At 42.5% G+C, this 22,691-nt stretch overlaps 1 protein-coding gene across 1 annotated transcript in view; it reads left to right on the top strand.

Annotated features, from left to right (window-relative positions):
• LOC135460204 (Golgi phosphoprotein 3-like) overlaps positions 1-20,957 on the top strand; it is a 190,283-nt gene extending 169,326 nt beyond the window's left edge. Inside the window, exon 3 of the mRNA XM_064736938.1 lies at positions 18,270-20,957. Coding sequence (XP_064593008.1) covers positions 18,270-18,694 — 425 coding nt within the window. The 3' untranslated portion in view covers positions 18,695-20,957. The remainder of the gene's footprint in view (positions 1-18,269) is intronic.
• The last annotated feature ends 1,734 nt before the right edge of the window (positions 20,958-22,691 follow it).

The following is a 22,691-nucleotide window of genomic DNA, read 5'->3' as shown; positions in this document are numbered from 1 at the left end:
TCTTCTTTTCTCCGCAAAACACTGGACCGTGGGCAGCGCAGGGGCCCCACCTCCACCCTTACTGGCAGAGGGTTTCGTTCTCACCGCCCACCATGACGGTCACAGCTGCATCGCCCACAAGAGGTAGTCATCCCCTGGGGTGAGCTGGTCCCTGCTCCCAGCCCCTCCCTGCAGCAGTAGCAAAGGCAGTGGGGCTACTGTGGGCAGCTCAGGTGGGGCTGGGGAGGTCACCACCAATGGCGGTGGTGGTCAGGATTGTAACAAAGGTAGCAGAGCCAGGGCCGGAGCTACCCCTGGCAGCACGGGCAGTGTGGGGCTCCACCCCCAACCTCGCCTCCACCCACGATGGCAGTGCCCACACAAGCCACCCCGGTAGCACTCCTCTCGGGACCCACATCCCTAACTCCTACGTGGGCAGCATAGAAGGGTCCCAGGGGCAGGAGGTGGGTTGGGCTATGATCATGTTTGTGCATCTGGGCAGCTCCACCTGGTAAAGGCTGCAAAAGGACCAGCGGCAAATGCAAAGGAGCGGGTTGAGGCGGTGCCAGCGGCAGTGGTGGCTGCAAAGGGATGGGTTGCGGCTGCAACAGACGTGGTGGTGCACTGGGAGCCACTCTCGCAGGTCCCTGATTCCCCAGTCCCCTCAAACTCAGAGCTATCAATAAACTTAAGTCTAATATATCTGGATCTCTGACACAGATTTTGCTCTCCAGGGGCTCTTTACACTGTTTCTCCTCTTTCTCTTTCTTTCCTTTTGTTATAAATGATCAAATTGATAGCCAAATTTATGAAAAATTTAACAACGATTTATTGGGTCAATTACAAAAAATAGAATTTTGAGCAACCACCACAATCAAGGCAGCGTCAGTCCTGGGAACGGGCACTGGGTGAAACCAGAGGTTCGTCCGACAGAGTGACAGCTTCCCCTCAAAGGTTCACACTGAGTGTTTCCAGCGTCCAGTTTATATACAGTTTATTCTGCCTGAGGCAAAGATGACCACATCTTTCTATTCACTTCTTCGAATGTAAATCCATTTCCATACATATGTTGAAATAGACAAAGACGGTCCCCAGTCTGCAGACAGAAGTCTAGGTACACAGGGGAGGTTTGCTTTCACATGTAATAAGTTGGTATCGGTCCCTGAGTACCCAGATGAAATCAGGACGTGTCTGAATCTAGTGAAATTCTTGGGACACAGCAATTAATCACCGGCCAGGAAGGCCCCGGTGTTATCTCCCAGGTGCTGGAGACAACAAAGTGATCAAGTGATCGTTGATGGTCCAGGAAGGTCCCATTCAGACATTAAACAGGCCTGATGCTATCTTGAGCTGCCAGGAATTAGTTACAATCTGAATAGAACTCCCTTCCTGGCTGGGGAGGTTAAAACATTACTTCTACAATATTTTATCTACAGTATTTTATACCCACACGTATCTGTTTAAACAGCATGAATTAACTACATTACATATCACACTTTCAAAACCTTAACAGGCTGCTGCTCCACCAGAGTTTAATTTGATTCATAACATTTTCGCTAGTCTGGGCAGTTTATAAGGAGTAAAAATAATTCTGAATACAAAACTTCCCGCCATCTTCGTTCATGGCAGAGAATAGACAGAAGTTGAGATACCATAATGTTTTCCAGGGTTCCATATTATGGCCAAGCCTTTCCTCCCTCCAAATTATGTAAAGGCCAAGGCTGAGTAGACAGCCTAATTAATTCTTGGCTTTCAAGAGATGTCTTAGAGCCAGTCAATGCCCCCTAATGTCATAATGCCAAACCTAAGGCAGAATTATCAGGAATTTCTTCATCTTTTGAAAGCCCCCACCCCATATTCTATTTTAGGCAGGGGAAGGAAAAGAAAAATAACACTTCCAAGAGCATGTGTTGAACCCACCACCTTGAAGTGTCAAGTCAAATTCCTAACTCTGTGCACCATCCGTTTTAGATCAGCATGAGCAGGCTACTGCAGTCTAGGAAGCACTGGTCCAGAGTGCCCTCCTCCCCCCCATCTCTTTCCACAAAACCAAGATGGCGGCTGCTATGTGGCTCACTGTGGCTCAGCTGAGCCACTGTGGGGAGGAATGTCTTCCTACACGCAACAAGGAGACCAAAACGGTGCAGCGCGGATTACGAAAAACCGAGCCAAACCAGGTTAAACTCTGACTGGAGAGGGCGAAGGAAAAAAAGAGAGGAAAAAACCCCAGTTCCCTGAGTCGGGAGTAGAACTGGCATACCTGAGGTTGTGATGCTGTGTAGCTAGTGCTGGGCACCACCACTAGAGCCAGGTATTTCTTGCTGCACTATAAAACTCTTGTCTCAGAACCAAGCATGGTTCAGCACCCCAACTCCCTCCCTCCTTTTCCACAAGCTGAGCCGAGCTGGGGTTAACCTGTGATTCCCTTGGCAAAAACACAGAGGGGAGAAAAGCCTTGAGGAGCCTGAAGTGGGACCTCCAGGGCCCCTCCCTGTGCTGAGGTGAACCTTCAAAGACTGAACAAACAAATGACCTCCTAAGACCACAACCAAAAGGATCCCACAAAAAGGTCATATTCCAGTCCCCAAAATATGTCTATTTCTGGAAAAAACAAAAATTACTAGCACAATTACCAAAAATGAATTGCTTTTATATTACCTTCTGCTTCTGTGTGGGATTGGGACTCACAGAGCCTCTCAGATTAAATGAGCCTTGCTTGGTCTTATCCTATGCAAGCTGTTACAGCTCCAGAGCTCCGTCCCCAAGGGGACTGGGTGCTAGAAGCCAGCTCGCTCTCAGACCAAGGCCGCGGGACAGCCCTAGCAAGCAGGGAATATTCAGCTCTTAGTGATTAGGCAGCTCTTGTGATTTCAGCTTTGCTTGCTAGGTAGCTTTTCCCTTGGCCTAAGGCTCCAGCAGACGGTAGAGAGAGGAGAAGCAGAAGACGCTGGCTGTTCCACGAGTATGGCTTTATTGGAGGGTCCGTGAAGGGTCTCAGCTCTTCTTCTTCCAGGTTAGTAGGGGTACAGTATGCTACTTTTATACCCTTGGCCGGGATCCAATCCTGACCAATGGCATAGGTGTTAGAGTGACCATAAGTGACCAATAGTAGGGTTAACAAGATATTGCCTTACATGGCTATAGGGATAAGGTACAAGGCGGATGTCCCTGGAGACAGGAAACTTGTTTGCCGCTGTGTCAGCATTCTATTCTCCAAGGGGCCCTGGCTAAACCTGAGGGGTTTACTACATCAGATTGCCACAGGAAACTCCTAAAAGGTGCTGGCAGAAGAGCTTCCAGCAGAATATAACTTGATTCAGAGATGTTCCATAGGATCCCGGAGGTCTTGTCTGGTGGTGCCAAAACTGTTGCCTGGAATAAAACACAGATCTTTTCCAAACAGTGTTAAAATTCTAATATAAAATCAAATCTTTAATTGAAAGCCTTCAAGGGGCACAATATGGTGATATGCACATGTGATACAGTATTTCTACAATTTTTATAAGGTTAGTTGATTCGTATACCTATCAAATATTGTCCAATTAGAAAAGCATTTGGTTAGGTAATTTTCCCCAGGTACTGCCCCATTGAAATTGGTCCAGGGGCTTCTTTGCCCCATTTCTTGCTGCATCTTCTCAGATTCTGGTTGGAAAACAAATGTCCTTGTTGTAGGTTCTCTTCTTGAAAATAAGATTAAACAGTATTTCAGGATTGTGTTAGAAGGCTAGCTTATTGTTCTAAAATGTAGGGGGAAAGGGTAGGAAAATGCTAGAAGCTACAACCATGTATTAGCAGTCTACAAAGCTAAAAATATATTTAAAAATATAATAGAAAACTAAAAATCTTTAGGCATCAGTTGCTTTCCAGTTCTTCTTCCTACAGAATAAGCACTGTGGGGTTCCATAGGTGTTATGAATGGAGATGGGAGAGCTTACACAAGTCCTGCCTTTGTCTCAGATTTCTGGCAGTAGCTCTGTTTGAGGCGGCCTGTGCCCCAGATGTCTCTCGTTTGCAAGTTCTTAAAAATGGCCAATTAGGTCTATTACAAAATGGATTATTTATTGAATAGACACAAGATCAACAAACATAAAACTTTAACCAGACTACTTACTACACAGGATAAAACAAAAGAAACACTACTTGTAGGTTCATAAGACAGTGCATGATAATAAAGGTACCTATGTTACAGCTAGCGAAAAAATAGTATCGATTAGGAGCCAATGTAACTTACCAACAAATTATAGTGGTGTACAGAAGTCTCCTTTCACTCAATTTCCAGAAGAGTAACTCGAGGCTGACATCTCGACTTTAAGGAGAACTTCCCACACACTCAGAGAGTGTGTAAGAGATTTCTGATTTTATGAAAGTTATAGTGGTCTTTTATAGTTTGTATAAGTGTTGTGTCTGTCAGTCACGAATCTTTGCTTATCCTTTCCCCTGAATTCAGGGCAGGATGTTTATTCCTGGCTAAAGATGTTTTTCAGCCGAGATAATTCACCACAAGGCAAGCTATTCTGGCTTGACTGAGCCATGGGGGGAAAACAGATAAGCTTTTGCTGTATCAGGGGTGAAAGTTCCTGTCACAATAGGCCAGTGGTTTTTAAAGAATAAGCATGGTATTAGCCCACCAGGTGCAAACGATTTTTCATCTCACAACATTTCCCTCCCTTGAGGATTTTGAAGCTAATCTTCCCTTCAAGCCTTCATAAGCCTCACTTTGGTTTTTTACTAACATCATATAAGTTCCTCATGTTGCATTAGCAATCAGTTTTTATGCAGCTTAAAGCAAGTATCCTAATCACAATTATTACTGTGATCACAATTATACTTTGCAAGAATGAGGTCAACCAACCTATCAGAGAAAATCCAAGTCTTTAAATATTTTATTCAACCATTTACTTTCTAATCCTGCCCTTAATTCTCTGCAAGATGCAGCAACCAATTTTATCCTCTCTATCTGATCATCCAATTTATCAGTCACATTTAGAATGTACACACAAGAAGTATTGTTTAAATTCACATAACCACATATTCCATGTTTGTGTAACAGCAATAGATCTAAAGCCAGTCTTGCAATTGTTCCTTTATTGCAGTAAACCCTTGTTATAGATCGAGTGAGAGCCTTTAGACCAGCCCTGCCTTCGGTTCAGATTTTTGGCAGCAGCTTTACTTAGGTGACCTGCACCTAAATCACTCTGGCTTACAAGTTCTCAAGAATGGCTGATCAGGTGTATTAAAAAATTAGTTATTTCTTGAATAGACAGAAGATTAACAGACAAAAGGCCTTAAACAGAGTTACTTACTACACAAGTTAAAAACAAAGAACTACTAGTAGATTGCATAAAACAGTGCACAACATAAGGGTACCTATATTACAGCTAGCAAATAAATAGTAAAGATTAGGAGTCAATGTAACTTACCACCAATTGATGATGGGGTACACATATAGAGTCCTTTCATTCAACCTCCGGAAAAGTAACCTCGATGTAGGTGTCCCAAATTCAGGGAAAAGCCCCACACTTTTCCAGGGAATGTGCAGAAGACATCTGCTTTGTGAAAGTTTTGTGTAGCTTTTATAGTTTGTAAAGTGAAGTGTCTGTCAGTCAGAAATTCAAGCTTATCTTCCTTCAATCTCGCTCTCAAGGCAAGCTATTTATTGTCAACTGGGAATGCCACCTTCAGGGCACCAGAAATAACTCATTAGCAGACAGATGTCCTGATTGTGTTATTTCACCAATTAGCAAATTCATGTGGGGGGGGAGATGCCCTGAGCTATCCCACCAGCTGACAGGCAGAACAGATAAACCCTCCTGTGGTAGGGGAACATCCTGCTACAACCCCAATTGAGTTGTATTCACTAAAGTTTCCATTTGTAGAGTCAAAATTTGTATGACTAGTCTGTTCCTAAAGGTAGATATTTAAAGAGTAAAGATGGATTCTAAAATCCATCCCACTATAGTTCCCATACTGGGATGTTTCCAAGTTTCATCACATTTAACTTTCCTCCATAGTCAGGTTCCCAAGGGTGACTCCTTCCACAAGGGACATAATGTTAATTCTCTCAGTGTCCATTGCACTCTTGATTCTCCCAAGGGCAAATGTGTGGTCCAATTTCCATTACTTCCTACCACCATACTCTTTGTCCTAATGATTTTACTGTGTCCTGCTGACAGTCTAGATCTCTCCAAGTCTCGTTGTTTGTTAGGTGAGACCAGGTGTCATCAAGAAAGGTAGAATAATTTCTACAAACACATCCCAACCTTAGAGCCTGGGCCACAGTCATAAGCTGCTGTACCTCAGGATTCCTACTAGCACAAGTGTATATTTGAGTGCAATTCCACTTTTCCTTAGTCCTTGGATCCTTTTGCCTTGAACTTATTAAATCAAGATATTTTATACCTACCTGTAAGGGGTCCTTTGGGAGGCCTGGACTCGCTTCCCAGTCTAGACACCACTGAACTGGCTGGATATATTCCCATTGTCCTGTTTGAGGTTTATTCCATACTTCTGGTATTTGACATCCCCAAGGTGTATTAGTGCAATCTGTCAGCCGATAAATAGTTCCTGAAATTATTTTCAGATCCGAATTTGAGATATTGCAATTCTCAAGAGTATCATTCTTATGTGTCCATTTTATTCTCCTTCTATCCCTGTCCAATTGGCATGGGTACTATTTCCTTCCCACATGTGTTCCCATATTTTTGTCAGATTGCTGACTAAGACACCCCACAGAACTGGATTTTCTGCAGAGGTTGGTATTGGTAATCAACCTGTTACAAAACTCTAAGAAAAAACCAAGTAATACAAATTCCCCCCAATGAGAAATAAAATAGAAAACTTCCCAGTGTTAGTTAATCTTGTTTCCTTCATATTTTCATGCATAAAGGATTATCCATCAGTTCACAATACGTGATTGTTTTACCCATGTGTGATGAACCCAGTGCTTGAATCCTTCTACCTTGAGTGCAGTGTAGGTGTTATGGATAAGAGTTTGTAATTGCTTACAAAATCGCCGGCAAGAGTATGAGCAAAAGTCAGATTTAATATTAAGCAACAAAGCATGACAAGTTCATTGGCAAGACTGACTCTATTACTTACAAGACAGCTAAGGCACAACAAAGGAAAACAAGCAACAACAAAACCAAACAAAATCTAGGCAATCAAACCACAAATGAACTGAGAACTATCTAGGGGGCTGTGTGTGGGTGTGGGGGGCTGTGTGTGTCAAAAGAGTATGGGCAAGGATAAAAAGGAACATGGCCTAAAAATCTAATAACGGTCAAACTTAGCAGTACTTTAACTTAACTTACACCTTAAGCCTAACAACTTAACATAGGAAAAACACTTAACTTATACCTAACTTAAACTATAACTTAATTTATAGCTTAACTGTAACCATCTAACAGAGGAATAACGCTTAACAGCAGTTAACCTAACTTATAACTTTGAAGTTATACGTAGCAACTCAGCAGAAGGACACTTAGCAACACTTAGCTTATAAGTTGTTTAACAACTTAGCAACAACACTTAGAAGCATTTAAGTAATTTTATAACTATAACTTAACCTTACTGACAGGCCTAACTTACTTGGATATCTGAGGTACTTAAACATCTAAGAAAGCAGTATTTCTCTCAGCTTTGCTATAGCATATGCACAGGGGCATGCACCCAGGCAGAACCAGTCAGTGCAAGGAAGGTACCTGTGAAAAATTGCCCTCAGATGTCAGTGAAATACTCACTTCGGATCCTTTTGCATCTCCCAATGGGTGAAGCATCTGGCCTCGAAAAATGAGGATATTGGCCCAGCATACATTTTTTTTCGGTGGTCCTCCAAGTATAGCAAACCTGAGGGTTTCCTGGCTCTGAGAGGTGTCCCACTCAGAGGAAGGTTGCTGGTCAGAGCCTGCTGCATTCCAGGAGAGCTCAAAGGGGCTCCTTTTCGACCGCTGTTTCTAGGGTTGCAAGAGAGTGGGCTGTAGTTGTAACAATGTTTTATCCTGGCCATAGTTTGAGTCGTCGCTTTCTTTGAAAGTGTGAGAACAGCAATGTGTGTTGGTTTAAAGACAAATTTAGGAGAAAAACACTCTGGAAATGAGTGTTTCCTCTAAAGAAAAGGTTTCCAACAATCCCTTAGCACCAATTAAAAAAAAATAAATAAATTAGTGGATGAAAGTGGAAAAACCAACCGTTTATTGACAGAGTCCCCACACAGCACAGGAAAAAAAGATGAATAAATGCTAGATATTGAATTTTCAGAACGTACTCACACACACACCAGAATGAAAAACCCCAAAATGCCAGGGAAAGAAAAAAACCCACAATGTCTGGCCATATGGTGGGGAGAAAAAAAATGGCACCAGCTGCAGTCTCAGGGAAGGAAAAAAACCCAAAGGGCTCACACAGCAGCTCAGGCAAAACAGATGAGAACCTGGTGAATCTCTGGTGTGGGTGCCCTCTTCACAGCAGATGAAGCTGGTGGATTTGGTGTCCTTTCTCTTGTTGGTTCGGCTGTTCCAAGGTCTGGGGCCTGGTCAGAGCGGCCCCTCACTGTCCCACCAGTCCCCAGATGATTCATCTCCTGTCAATTGTTCTCTCTGATCTCAGATCAAAACCAAACTGAACAGTTCAAGGAAAAAAAAAAACCTGCTGAAGGACTGCCATCGCAGTCTCCAAGGTCAGGGAAAGGGAAAAAACATTCTTGCCTAAGCTAGTGCCACATGGCACCACAGACACCTGAGAGTGAGGCTTTGAAAAAAGCCCACCTAAGAGCCCTAAGGCTTCCCCCTTCCCTGGACCCACCTTAAAGCTATAGCAACCATTTCTGAGCATAGAGCAGACCACTCCAAGACATTCCACCCCTTATTCCATGTTGTCTGCTTAATGCCCAAATTAATACACTTCACCTCTAAACACACACATCTATACATATATCCATATAACTATATACAAATAGTGGCAGTGACATTCAGCAAGCAGTGGTACGTAGGCATTCCAACATTACAAACTGTTCGCACCCAAAATCTAATCCCCCTGAGGTACACAATGTGTTTCCCTGTCCCTCTGCATTACCCACCAAGTGCAACCAGGTCCCTGAGCAAAGAAAACCCCACAGATGGGTTTGTCTTTACTCGGGGCAGAATTAATTTAAACATTGTTCCCTAACAAACCTCTGACATGAACTACTGGAACCTTGTCTCCATCTGCTGTATGCAGGGATTTGGATTAGGCAGGGCCTGCTCAGTTAGTGGAGCCAACCAGGTGGCCTTTGCTAAATGCATCTCCCAGTTTCTGAAAGTCCCCCAGCCCAGTGCCTTCAAGGTGGTTTTTAGTAGTCGGTTGCACCACTCAACTTTCCCAGCAGCTGGTGCATGATAAGGAATATGGTACACCCACTCAATGCCATGTTCCTTAGCCCAGGTGTTGATAAGGCTGTTCTTGAAATGAGTCCCCTTGTCAGACTCAATTCTCTCATGGGTATCATGCCTCCAAAGGACTTGCTTTTCAAGGCCCAAGATGATGTTCTGGGAAGCAGCATGAGGCACAGGGTAGGTCTCCAACCATCCAGTGGTGGTTTCTACTGTTGTGAGCATGTAACACTTGCCTTGGAGGGTTTGGGGCAGTGTGATGTAATGTCCCAGGCCTCCCCATACTTATACTTGGACCATTTTCCCTCATACCATAGGGGTTTCACTCACTTGGCTTACTTGATTGCAGCGCACATCTCACAGTCATGGATAACCTGGGAGATACTGTCCATGGTCAAATCCACCCCTTGGTCTCGTGCCCACTTATAGGTGGCATCTCTGCTCTGATGGCCTGAGGCATCATGGGCCCATTGAGCTAGGAACAACTCTCCCTTGTGTTGCCAATCCAAACCTATCTGTGACACGTCTATTTTTCCAGCCTAATCTACCTACTCATTGTTTTGGTGCTCCTCATTAGCCTGACTCTTGGGAACATAAGCATTTACATGACAAACCTTCACAGGTATCTTATCTACCCAGGCAGTGATGTCTTACCACTCTTCAGCAGCCCAGGTTGGTTTTCCTCTACATTGGCCTTTTTCCAGCTTCCCAGCCACCCCCACAGAGCATTGGCTACCACCCATGAGTTAGGTTAGAGGTAGAGCTTTGGCCACTTCTCTCTTTCAGCAATGTCCAAGGCCAACTGGACTGCTTTGAGTTCAGCAAGTTGGCTTGATCCACCTTCTCCTTCAGTAGCTTCTGCAACCTGCCATGTGGGGCTCCATACAGCTGCTTTCCACTTTTGGTTCATTGCTACGATGTGACAGGAACCGTCAGTGAAAAGAGCGCAGTTTCTTCTTGTGGCAGTTGGTTGTACAGTGGTGCTTCCTCAGCCCGTGTCACCTGTTCCTGCTCCTCTTTGTCAGTCAAACCAAAGTTTTCACCTTCAGGCGAATTTGTAATTATTTTCAAAATCCCAGGGCAGTTTGGGTTTCCAGTACGGGCACACTGTGTGATGAGGGCAATCAATTTACTCCATGAGGTCTCAGTGGCATCAGAACCTAAGAGCCTCAAAGCTCCCCCCTCCCCCAGACCCACCTTAAAGCTACAGCAACCATTTCAGGGCATAGAGAAGATGGTCAGGGAATAGGAAACCATCCCAAGACAGAATGTTATGCCATTCAGGCAAGAAGAATATTTTCCAAGGCTGGTCATAAGGAAAACAGGAGCTTGTTCGCAATTCCTGGGAGCAGACAGTATTTCTGATAAGCTCAGAAAGGGCTGAGCTCAGGTGCTGTTTTCAAGGCCAAAGCCTAACAAGCATTTCTGAGATCACACTGCAGCCTAGAAAGGAGGAGGGGGAGGAAGAATGCCCCACCACAGTAGGTTACCAAGAGGACTTTATATGGTCCCTTCCACTTCTCCTGGATTGGTCAAAAATTCCAGGTTCTGATGCACACCATATCTCCTGGTTGGAAAGGATGTACATGCAAGTCTAGTTCTAATGATCTGCTGATAACAATGTGCCTTTTAAGACTTAAAAGAGTTAGTCCCAGTGGTATTAAATATTAATTGCAGCAAAACTTTTGCGACTTCCCTTGGCTTGTTGGTGCAACATGGGAAAGCTTTTGGCCATCCAGAAAAAGTATCTACCAATACCAAAATGTACCAGTCCCCATTCTGCCTGGGCAGTTCTGCAAAATCAATTTGGCAATAATCACCTGGTGAATTCCCCTGTTTTACTAGCCCCGAAGGCAACTTTCTTCCTTTCTTGGGATTGTCTTGCAAACAAATCCCATATTTTTCAATAACGGATCTATTAATTTCTGTCATTTTTGTGCTTATTATATTCCTTGGTAAACTAGTTACCATATTCTTTATTTCCTAATGTGTTTCCTGATGTTTCAGTTCGGTTATCTTATACATTAATTGTGGAGGTACAATTACCTGCCCACATGAGGTTACCAATCATCTGCTGGGATTTTCTGTAGCTTCTAATGATGGGGCTAACTGCCTGTCCTGAGTACTGTAATTTGGTTTTTGTTCCAGGACATTCAACTTTTTGCTAGGTATTAATGCAAGGATACCTTGTTCAGTAACGTCGTTAGCTGTTTTGTTAGCTAACTGATTCCTTGTATTAAATGGGGAGTCTCCAAACTGATGGGCTTTACAAGGGCATCAGGGCCACTTCTTTTGGCTTCTGCACACCCTGTAGTAGTTGACTAATTTCTTCTTTGTACTCAGTAGGAGACCTCTGTGCTGATAACATTCCCCGTTCCTTCCATATGGCTCCACATGCATGTATTATTCCAAAAACATATTTTAAATTGTTCCAGATGTTTATCCTGTTTCCTTCTGTGATTTCTAGCCCTCAGTGTAAGGTCATTAAGTCTGCTTTTTGTGTGGATGTGTTAAAAGGTAAAGCCTGGGCTTCTGTTACCTGGGTTGAGATTCCCACTGCATACCTAGCTGCCCATCTTCCATTTTGTACCACGTTACTCCCACCAGTGTACAGGTCCAGTTCCAGGTCGTGGATGGGATCACTCTTGAGATATGGTCTGCCAGAACACACTTGTTCAATGATTATCAGGCAGTCATGGCACAAAGGTCTCTGGGCTTCTTCTGAAGCCTGAAGAAACATGGCTGGGTTCAAAGTAGTGGTTACCTTAAGCTCAACACTGTATTGCTCCAATAGGGCAACTTGGTATTTCAGCATCCTGCTGGCTATATCCAATGTCTTCCTTTTTGTTCCAAACCAGTTGTTACCATGTGGGGCTCATTTCAGCTTTTGTGCTTCCTGGATTCAAATCTCTGCAGCTACCACTGCTCTCAAGTATCCGGGACATCCTTTACTCGCATTTTTCAGTTGTTGGGAAAAGCACCTCAAATGCTGTGCCAGTACCCCTAGTGCCAGGTGCATCCTTTCATGCAAAAATAACTCAAATGGTTTGGTTCAGTCTGGGAGTCCTAGTACAGGGGTTGCTATTTAGGGTCTTTTTAGGGATTTAAAGGCCCTCTGACTATCAGGAGTCCATACCAAGTATTTTTCAGTGCAGGATCATACAAGGGCTTCACCAGTACCCCATAATTGGCTATCCATAAATGACACCATCTGGCCATACCTAAGAAGGCTTGTAGAACTCATAGTCCTTTGCTCCAGAGTGTGGCAAATGGCTTCTTTTCAGCTGCTTCCCAAGCTTCTTTTTCCCTGCAAGATCTCAAAACCAAGATATATTACTGCTTCTTTGTCTATTTATGCCATTTGCTTTGACACCCTCTATCCAGATTATCCCAAGAAATTTAACAGGCTTTCAGTAGCATCGAGGCACTTCCTTTCAGTCTTGGTTGCTGGAAGAATATCACCTACACATTATGGTAAAGTTCTGTCTAGATTTTCCACCTTTCCAATTTCTTTTGCCAACTGATTGCCAAATATAGTGGGGCTCTTTTGAAGCCCCGGAGTACCACAGTCCATGTTAGTTGCATCTTCCATCCAGCGTTTGGATTCTCCCACTCAAAAGCAAACAATTTCTAACTATCTGGGTCAAGAAGTACTATAGAAAAAGGCATCCTTAAAATTGAGCACTGTGAACCATTTGTAGTCCTCTTTCAGTGCTGTCAAGACTGTGTACAGATTAACTGCTACTGGATGAATATCAGGTACTATTTTATTAATGGCCCTTACCAAATCAATAGTCCCCATTTTGCTTTTTAACTTGCATATTGATATATTATATTCTGATTCACACTCTTTCCATAACCCGTATTCTAAAAATTTTTCTATAAGCTTCTCCAACTTTTTCCTTGCCTCCTTCTTAATAGGATATTGTTTTCACATTACTGGTCTGGCCTCAGGTTTGAGAGTAATCTGCAGAAAGTGAAGGGAGACGAGCACACCCTAGCGATGATCTTTGTCTCCGATTTATTGATCCAGCTTACACACTTTTATAGTAGTGTTAATTAAGCTCATACATATTGCAAAACCCGAGCTCACCATTGGTTACAGACTACATGCCAACCCCTCCTTTGTTGTTAATACCTGTGGTTTCTTGTTGAGGCTAATACTTCTTTTCCTCACCCTGCTGTTGACTTGTTATTGAGCACCCTTCAAGGACTCCATGTTTTCCACCATGTTTTTCTCATCACTTAGCCAAGGACACGGTGTTTATTGTTTTTAAGGAAAAAGCCTGAGAACTTGCTGCTTACAGCTGCCTTTTACTTTTTAACCAGCTGTATATGATCATGGCCTTTTTCTATAAGCCATGTCTGAACAAAACTCTCCAACAGTAATCCTCACTGATTTGGCCACATTTGATCATCCAGGCATCTCAGTTGCCCATGCCAGTAGAGTTACAGCATTCTCTACCTCCTCTGGGAATTCTTCTACCTCATTTAATTCCTGTAACATAAAAATTTTTGCCTCAATGGCTTTTGATTTAGGTATTTGAATTTGTATTTCCTCATCCTGGAAAGTTATTTGAGCATTCAATTTTCCCAATAAATCTCTCCCCAACAAGGGGATTGAACATTCAGGCTTATACAAGAATTGGTGTGTCCCCCACCATTTTCTTAATTTAAATAGGAATGGTTGTATAAAAGGCCTGTTCTCTTTCCTCTGTGTCACACCCACAACACTTACCGGTTCAAAGCTAAATTTTCCTCTGCATGTATTCAGTACCGAATAAGCTGCTCCTGTATCAATTTTAAAATTTACATTTTCATTCCTGAGCAATAATATAACTAGAGGCTCAGCTGAGGATAACCCCCTTGATCCCCTTCAGGGAAATTCTTCATCTTTGCTTAAGGTCATGAGCTTGATGGTTTGAAGAGCCAGATTTTGGTTTCCTGTCTGATTTCCCCTGACCTTTTCCAATATCCCCCTTCTTTACAAATTGCCAGTGTACTTCAACCACCAATTATTACAATACTAAATGTCAAAGTATACTTCAGCTACCAACTATTACAATACTCAACTAATTGTTTCTGAGTGAAGGGTACTGTCTTAGGTATGGTTTGTTATCCCATATCATTTGGGGGGGGGGGGTGTTGTTCTGTTTTTTCTTGTTTCTGAGGTGGCTACTGCCCCCTCTCCCCCTCCCCATTCATCTTCCCTGGCTCTGGGAGTATCAAGATGAGTGGGGAGTCAGGCCCGGGTTTTGGGAGAGAGATGAGGGCGGAGCCAGGGGCAGCCCCTTCCTTCCGGGCAGGCTGTTAGGCTGGCCATGCAGCTGGTATCTCTGACCAGGGATACTGCTGCTTCTGTGGGTTTTCCCTGTTTCTTTTTGTTTCTTTTGCTTCGGCGCTGTGACTTGGCTTGCCGGCTTACTTCTCTGCTGCTCTGCTGTTGGGAAGCCCAGAGCCAGTGCAAGCCATGCCAGCACCCAAGAACACCCTCATTTCCTGCTGGGGGCTGCTCCCCTCCACTCAGCCCGGACCCAGGGGCCAGCCAGCGCCACTGAGAAATCCTGAGGAGCCTCTCCCTGTCGTGTTCAGGAGCCAGGCTGCCACTGCCCAACCCCTGCCGTTTCTCTGTCACTGCTCCGGGGTTTTTGCTACACTGTAGCCTTTCATCCCTTGCCTGCTGGGACGCTCCACAGTTTCAGCTACAGCTGCGGAGATTCTGATACATCTCATCTACCACTCTGGGATTTTTTTCGTTCCGGCCATTCCAGCTTGCTGCTTCCGAGGTTTTCTGCTACAGCTCCTTTTACCATCCAGAGAGGGCACGAGGATCGGCTGCCCCTGTGTGTTTGTAAAGGAAGCCCCTTTCCCATCCCTTCTGCTGGCACGCCCACCATTGTCTATGTGAGAGATGGCCAAACCCGCGCCACAGTCCTCCTCTGCAGCTGTGAGAGAATCATCGCACCCCCCTGCCCGGCTGGGGAGCCACCAGCGCCTCTGCTGGCTGTGACCAGAATTACACCAGAGGGGAAGGTGCTTGGCAGCCAAGACAAGGCTGTTAATGGGTTTCTGGTTTTGTTTGTTGTTGCTGCCATTGTTGTTTTTGTTTGCCTTCTTATACATACTAGTAAAGAATAGTAAAGAAATGTTCTTTCTTTTCTCATCTTTACCTGAAAGCCCCTTATTGAAGTCGGAGGGAGAGACGACCCACCTTGCATTGGTCAGCCATCGACTCCACTTTATTCATCAATCAGGCACCTTTTATAACAGTGTTAATTCACTTCATGCATATTGCAAAATCTGAGCTCACAACAGGTCAGAGATAACATACCAACTCCACCTTATGTTTCCAATACCAAGATTTGGGTTCTCAAAATTATTCTTGCTTTCCCAAAACAGCCAAAGATAGAACATCCACTTGTTATGAGAACGCTGTCTGAGAACTCTGATGTGCAAGGCTCTCAAGGCCTTCATGTTTGTCACTTTTACCTGTAGTTAAAAATAACCTGAGAACCTCTGCTGTTCACAGAAACAGGCTGTGAGAACCTGCTCCTCACAGCTGCCTTCTAGGCCATCCCTGAAAAAATCTCCAACAGCCCCTTCATTTCAAAATTATAATAATTTGGAGTGAAGGGAGTAATATTTTCCATTCCAAGGGAGGGTCCTGCTTTCCTTGGCAGACACCTGTCTTTCAAACCAAGACAAGTCCTCCCACAAATTTCCCCAATGTTTTAAGATGCATCTCAGGGGGTATTTTTCCAGAATGCCCCCTCTTCACTCAATGATCCATTCCCCATTTGAACCATGTGGTATTCCAAACCCATTACTATTTAGCAGCTCCTAGAAGAAACCTTCCCTGTTCCCACCTTAGGTACCTTTAAACTTAACCCTGTGAAGCTTTTGTTTCACCTTATGCGTAGGTTAACACCTTCAAAGTAAATAATGCCTTTTTCTTACCAGGGGTCTTGCTCTGATTACCTTTGGCCCAGGGATTGCATGTTCTCCCCAACAATATGTCAGTGCCAGCAGGAGGTCCTGCGATCCCTCAGATCAGTTGAAATCCAAGAGTAGGCCCTATCTGAGGTTGCCAAAACTCTTACCAAAAATCAGTAGAAAAAACCTCCTTAACACCAACGTAGCATTAAGAAGCAGGAATTCTTTATTAGGCTGGATGCACAAGGGAATATCTCCTCTGAAAATTGTGCATGCTGAGTACAGAAAATGCTTCTGTTTATATACTGTATTTTACATACATATTCATTGATTTTCCTGGAATAAACACACATATGATAATCATTTCCCTAAAATCATTAACATATGTTCCCTCCCCATTACGCACACATTCTTCTGTCCTGGGGGTCTCTTTGGTGGTTTCTGGTGGTCAGCAACCCCAAAATCATACCTGACCACCTGGTGAACTGGTAAAAGTTGGCACAACTGGGCTGGTTGCTTTCCAGCTTTATTTCCTACAGAATAAACATTGTGCAGTTCCATAGACCAGTGAGTTTTGAAGAATAAGCATTGTATTAACCCACCAGGTGCAAACAATTTTTCAACTGGCAACCTTAGCTTTCTCAGTAGTTGTTGATGCTGATTTTGTGCTTTTAAAATTCTCTCCTCCAAGCACACACATTGAAGTACCCAGTTCTCCTGCCTTTACAAAAAAAAAAAAAAAAAAAAAAGAAAATTTTTATTGAAATATCAAAGCCTGTGTCCAACATGTGCCTGTGTGTAATGTATACACACCTACACTCACACAGTGCATGTTACTGTTTCATCCAGTGGGGGCAGAAAGGAAGAAAAGAATGTAAACATGAAGAAATAGAGAAATTAGTAGGACATATAGTGATATAGTGCAGGTGTTGCTTATCCCTGTGGCAGAATGAATGGCAATGATGCATCTTCCAGCTTCTAATTTGATAAAAGGCGGGAAGTAGACTAATGGACAAGATTAGAGGAGATGCTCATTTTTTTTTTAACTCTTTCTTCATAACTGTGTGCAGTGTTTTGTTTGATGGTTTGTTTGGGAGGTTTATGGGGTTTTTTCTTTCCCTTCAGTACAAGAGTGGTTATTTATCATATCCCTAATCAAGACATGGTGTCTTGGTTTGAAAAAACAGGTGTCTGCTAAGGAAGGCAGGAACCTTCCTTGAAATGGAAAATGTAAACCCTCTCCCTCAGAATTATAGTTTTTAAATTAAAGGGCTCTCAGGCAAAGATATGGGAAGAGGAATAGCACTTCTTTACTAGAGTCAGAATATGACCTGACACCCTGTTAGTCAGTGTGTTGATAGCAGTCTGATTAAATGGTGGCTGCAGTCCTCCTGGAGTGACAGATGTTGTTCTGTTGAAGCAGTGATCCTGTAGAAGGGCGTAGTTTTCCTCTGAAGGTCCGGTGGTGGTGTAGATGGGCCTGGTCTTCCTCTGGAAATCCAGTGGAGAAGAAAGCTGCTCCTCTTGGAATCCAGTGGGGAAAGGCTCCTTCTGGTATTCCAAAATCTCAGATTATATCCATGTAGGAATGCTTGGCTCCTCCCCCTTGGCAGAGCTTCTCACAATGGGATGATGTAATTTTATCAGTCATGCAGTGATACTCAGTGGCCCATTAACAGACAATATCTCCCCAGAGGGAGGATTGGCTGTGGAAAAGATAAAGAACACTTCCCAATTAGCAGTTATTAAGATAACTGCCCCACCTCTAACAGATGGGAAATTGAATACACACATATCTTACAACCCAGGACACATGGCTTAGTAGCTTTTTGTGCAAACTTTAAATACTGACATGGGTACAATATCTCAGTGTAATTAAGCTATATTAATTTGACAGCTCATTCTGCGGCGGACAGAGGAGACAATCACTGTAATAATACAGTTTAAACTTTCCCTGACTCTTGCCTTTTTTCTTGTTTTTTTTTCTTTTAGGTGAAACATGGAACCCATTGAAGTTGCATTATCAATTGCGAAATGTCCGTGAACGGTTAGCGAAAAATCTAGTAGAAAAAGGTGTACTGACCACAGAAAAACAAAACTTCCTTCTTTTTGACATGACTACACACCCTCTCACCAACAACAATATCAAGCAGCGCCTCATTAAGAAGGTTCAAGAAGCAGTTCTTGACAAATGGGTGAATGACCCTCACCGCATGGAGAAGCGCTTGCTAGCACTTGTTTATTTAGCCCATGCCTCAGATGTTCTGGAGAACGCTTTTGCCCCCCTTCTGGATGAGCAGTATGATTTAGCCACAAAGAGAGTGCGGCAGCTTCTAGATTTAGACCCTGAGGTTGAATGTATGAAAGCCAACATGAATGAGGTTCTATGGGCTGTTGTAGCAGCTTTCACAAAATAACTGCATTCAGACCAAAGTGTTCTCTCTTCTTTCATGTAAACCCATTGTTTCTCTTTAATATTATTGACTATTCATGTTTTCTGTAAATTGTACCTTCTCACATGATGAATCAACGCTTGTTTAAAAGAAATCGTGGTGAATTCCCTCCTTCTCTATCTGTATACAGGATTCTGCTGGTACAAGAGACCTTCCCATTTAAAAACAACAGAAAAAAGAAAATGTACTGCCATATTGGCATTCTAATTCCTATTCAGTTTTGAGCTATCTGAAATACTTTGTTTAGTGTATTTTTCATCTTACTGTTATTGAAGTGTTTAACATGGAAAATACCTCAAAAAGGAAATGTGCAGGCAGTTGGATCACTAGTCTCAGCTGACACAGATGTGTGCATGCATCAGTGCTTCTGCAGTACAGCTCCTAACAGATTGAAGAAGGGCCTGTTAAAATTACCAAAGCTTCATGGTGAAGTATCTGTCAGAACATTTTATATATAGATGTTGTTTCAATTATATCTAACAAAATTAACAGCAAAAATGCCATTAAGCAGCTTTTTCAATAGTTCCTGGAAAATTACCCATAAATTTTACTTTTCAATAAAGTCTCTTGCATACTTATGTTTACATTAAAATGATATCTGAGTCATAAGGCTAGTGTTGAAAGGCCCAGTTTTCTCATAAACCCATTTTGGGATGGGATGCATTCCATTATATTGTATATATAGTTCAAATTGTAAATTAACAACTGTCCCATCTTAGTATTTTGCAAGTTTTACACCTGGTGCCCCTGATTTGCCATCAGCCATTTGATGGAAAAAAAGGCCTCCTATAAAGAGCATGTATGTGAAAGCTGTTTGGTTCCAGTGTCTACATTTTGCCATCCAGGTATTCTAAGTCTCTGCACTGTCTTTGAGAATTACTGTATAAAATGAGACCACTTTCCATCATCATATCATCATATCATCATTTGTAATTTTTTTTCTTCTCTACTTTTCCCCTTCTCTATGGAAGAAACTTGTGGCCAGCACAATTCTTGACTGCAGCTTTTATGTTTGTTTGTACACAAATTATTTGTCTAAAACTTCTCAATCTATTTTACACTTTAAAAACAAAAAGTTCTAGTAGGTGTTGCATTTAAATGGTTAGCAAGTAATGACTGCAGCTCAGATTATTAAAATTTCTCTAATGGAATGCTGTGCTATATAATATTTTTTTATATAAAATTATGCTGATTAGCACACTATTGTAAATATATATATATATATATATAAGAGTTTGTCTTTTAAAAAATGAATTGTCTTTTTGCCACTGCTTGTTGTCTCCCATTTGTTTCACAGTGCAAATATGCATTGAACAAATTATGCATCAATCTATGTATCTTTTTCCTTATAACAATGAAGATTTATGGCGGGGCTTACAGGTGTCTAGAAACTTTTTTTTGTTAATATTCAGAGTAAGAATACTAGATGGTATATAACTTGAGGGTTGAAATTTAGGAGATCCCTTAATCTGTATACTAGCTTTTTACCTGCAGCAAATTAACTATGATCTTAAAAGTGCCTGAAACAGAGCAAGCATGCAATTTTTTTGTTGTTGTTGCTAATTAGAAAGGTTTTATTGCTTAACTGAAAGCTTTAGTTAATATTCTTCTTAGAAAGAGAGAGTTTATATTAAGTAGATCAAACTGACATAATCAGCAGTGTCACTCAGATCTGCAGGATTCGTGGCTGGGTCAGACTGAGTTAACTTGTGAGTGTTCAGTTGTGTCTGCCATAGGTAGGCCTCCTCTATCTTGAGGAGTACTCTACAGCTTCATCTGTGACTGGACTTTCAAATTTGCATTCAGTTTTAAATAATTTAAATGCTTAGGTAGTTGACTTGAAAATACAACTTAAATTCATCATACCTATAGAACCTTTTTTAAAATAAAGATTTAAAAACTATAGTCCTTAACTTTTAGTGGCACATTGTTCTTTCAGGTCTTGAATTATGTTTCTTTATAAAAATTAAAGTATAATGTAAGGTATTTCAAACTTTGGTATACAAATAAAATATAAACAGTGTTTTCCTAGCTGTAAGATGCTGTGTTTAAAACTTTGATGAGCTTGGGCATGAACTTTGGACATTTTCTTTCAAACATTTTCAAAATGTGGTTAAGTCAAGGAAAAATGAAAGTTGCTGTGTTACGTTTGTGAAAAATGAGGTTGGCTCTCCTTGTAAAATTTAAAAGTGTAATAAAGGACAATAGGATTCAAAAATAAAGCAAAGTTTAATGGCCGGGTGCTTGGCATTCCACCAAGAGCACACCTGCTATTTCAGAGACACCCTTTACATACCTTTTCTATTGCATCAGCCTATTTCATATTCATAAACAAGTATGCATATTTAAACTTTTCCCCAAACTAGTTTACATGTTCCAAGAACTGCTTAGCATGGTGTTTTGCGGAGATAAGCAAAACTCCACAACTTTGGTGAAAGGTGTAAAGCCGGTATGTTTATTACAGCACTGGATGCATGTGGGAATTGTTCCCCTAAAATGACATGCGTTCCCCTAAAATGACATGCGTACCTCTGGGAACTCCAGATCTCCTTTTATCTCCCTCTCAAATACATATGCATGCAATTTCACAATAGGTGCATACGTATTCATTCTACTGATTTCGAGTGACACATGCCACTAAATCTTGAGAATGAACTCCTGGGTCAGGTTGCCCTGCTCTGTCTGCCCCCCTCCTCTCCCCTTATCTCTTGTCCTTTGGCTGAAGCAGTCCCTGCAAGCACAGGCCCTTTGCGAGAACAGGCAGTCAGACTAAACAGCAAGCTACAGACTTAACTCAAAGATGTAAATTCCACCTAAATCAAAATGGATTTCTACCCTGGAAAATTTCCACTCTGCCTCAGTGGGTCCTCCTCAGGTCTGCCTTTTTAGTGCATGTGCATTTCTTGGTGAAATAAACAGGGCCAGGAGACTTCTTCTCCTTTTTAATGCCTTTATTAAAAGTGATCAGCTCAGGATTGGGCAGCTCGGCAGGGCTGCAGTCCCCGTCGCGTCTCCCAGGGCGATTCAGAGGAGGAGGATATGCAAAGCTCTGACCACTAGGGGCAGAGCCGGGGGATCCAGCCATCGTGGGAGCCTCTAGGGCGTGATGTCCCCGTCAGATGTTGCTTTGTCAGTGCGGTCCCCCTCAGTCTCGGCATTGGGGACGACTCCCATGGTCAGGGCGAGAGGGACTCCGCATCTCTGCAGGCTCAGCACTTGGCTCCTCATGTCCAGACATCACTTTAGTCTCTCAATTCTTATTTGGCTCGTTGTTTTTGGGGTTTTCTCTGTGGGTTTCGAGTTGTGGTCTCACAAAGCATTCTGGTCTGTGGAGTCACTTTGCATAACCCCCCCCACCCTCTCAGGTGTCTTCCCTATGTTGGAAGAGCGCGCTGCCTCGGGGAAGGGCCATCCACCCCACCCAGCCAGACCTTTTACTAATACAAAAGAGGAGATAAGCCTCAACGACCCGGTATTACAATAACAAAGCACTAAGAACCCTGGCAGAGACAGATCTGGCTGCGTCCCTGTAACTCTTTCTCACAAAAAAAAATATTAATCGAATTTTTGTTCATAACAGTCCCCCCTCTTTTTCTTTGATCGAGCTTAAATTCTTAAGCTCGCATCAACTCACTTTTTTTGTTTTGAATCTACTATAAATCTCTTGTGCACTTTGGTAATCATGGTTACTTAACCTTATTACTTTTCTTGATTTTTTTCAGGTTGGTTTGTACAGCCAATACTGTTTTACTAAAACAGATAAATAAGCATAGTAAAAAGAGCAATCCTCCAAGTCTACACACCGTGAGAAATACCACCTTTTCCCATACATTTCTTCTGAAAATCTCTAAGTTCTCCCACCCACTGGGATCAAGTGTAGGAGTTTGATCTTGATTATTTACACATGCTAATCCTTTTATTTTGTTTGAAATGTCCCTAATAATTGAATTCTTTATTTTTA

Source organism: Zonotrichia leucophrys, unplaced genomic scaffold (genome assembly GCF_028769735.1).
Source record: "Zonotrichia leucophrys gambelii isolate GWCS_2022_RI unplaced genomic scaffold, RI_Zleu_2.0 Scaffold_33_1714398, whole genome shotgun sequence".
Lineage (NCBI taxonomy): Eukaryota > Metazoa > Chordata > Aves > Passeriformes > Passerellidae > Zonotrichia > Zonotrichia leucophrys.
The sequence above is the reverse complement of the archived record's forward strand: the minus strand, read 5'-3'. Positions and strand labels throughout refer to the sequence as shown.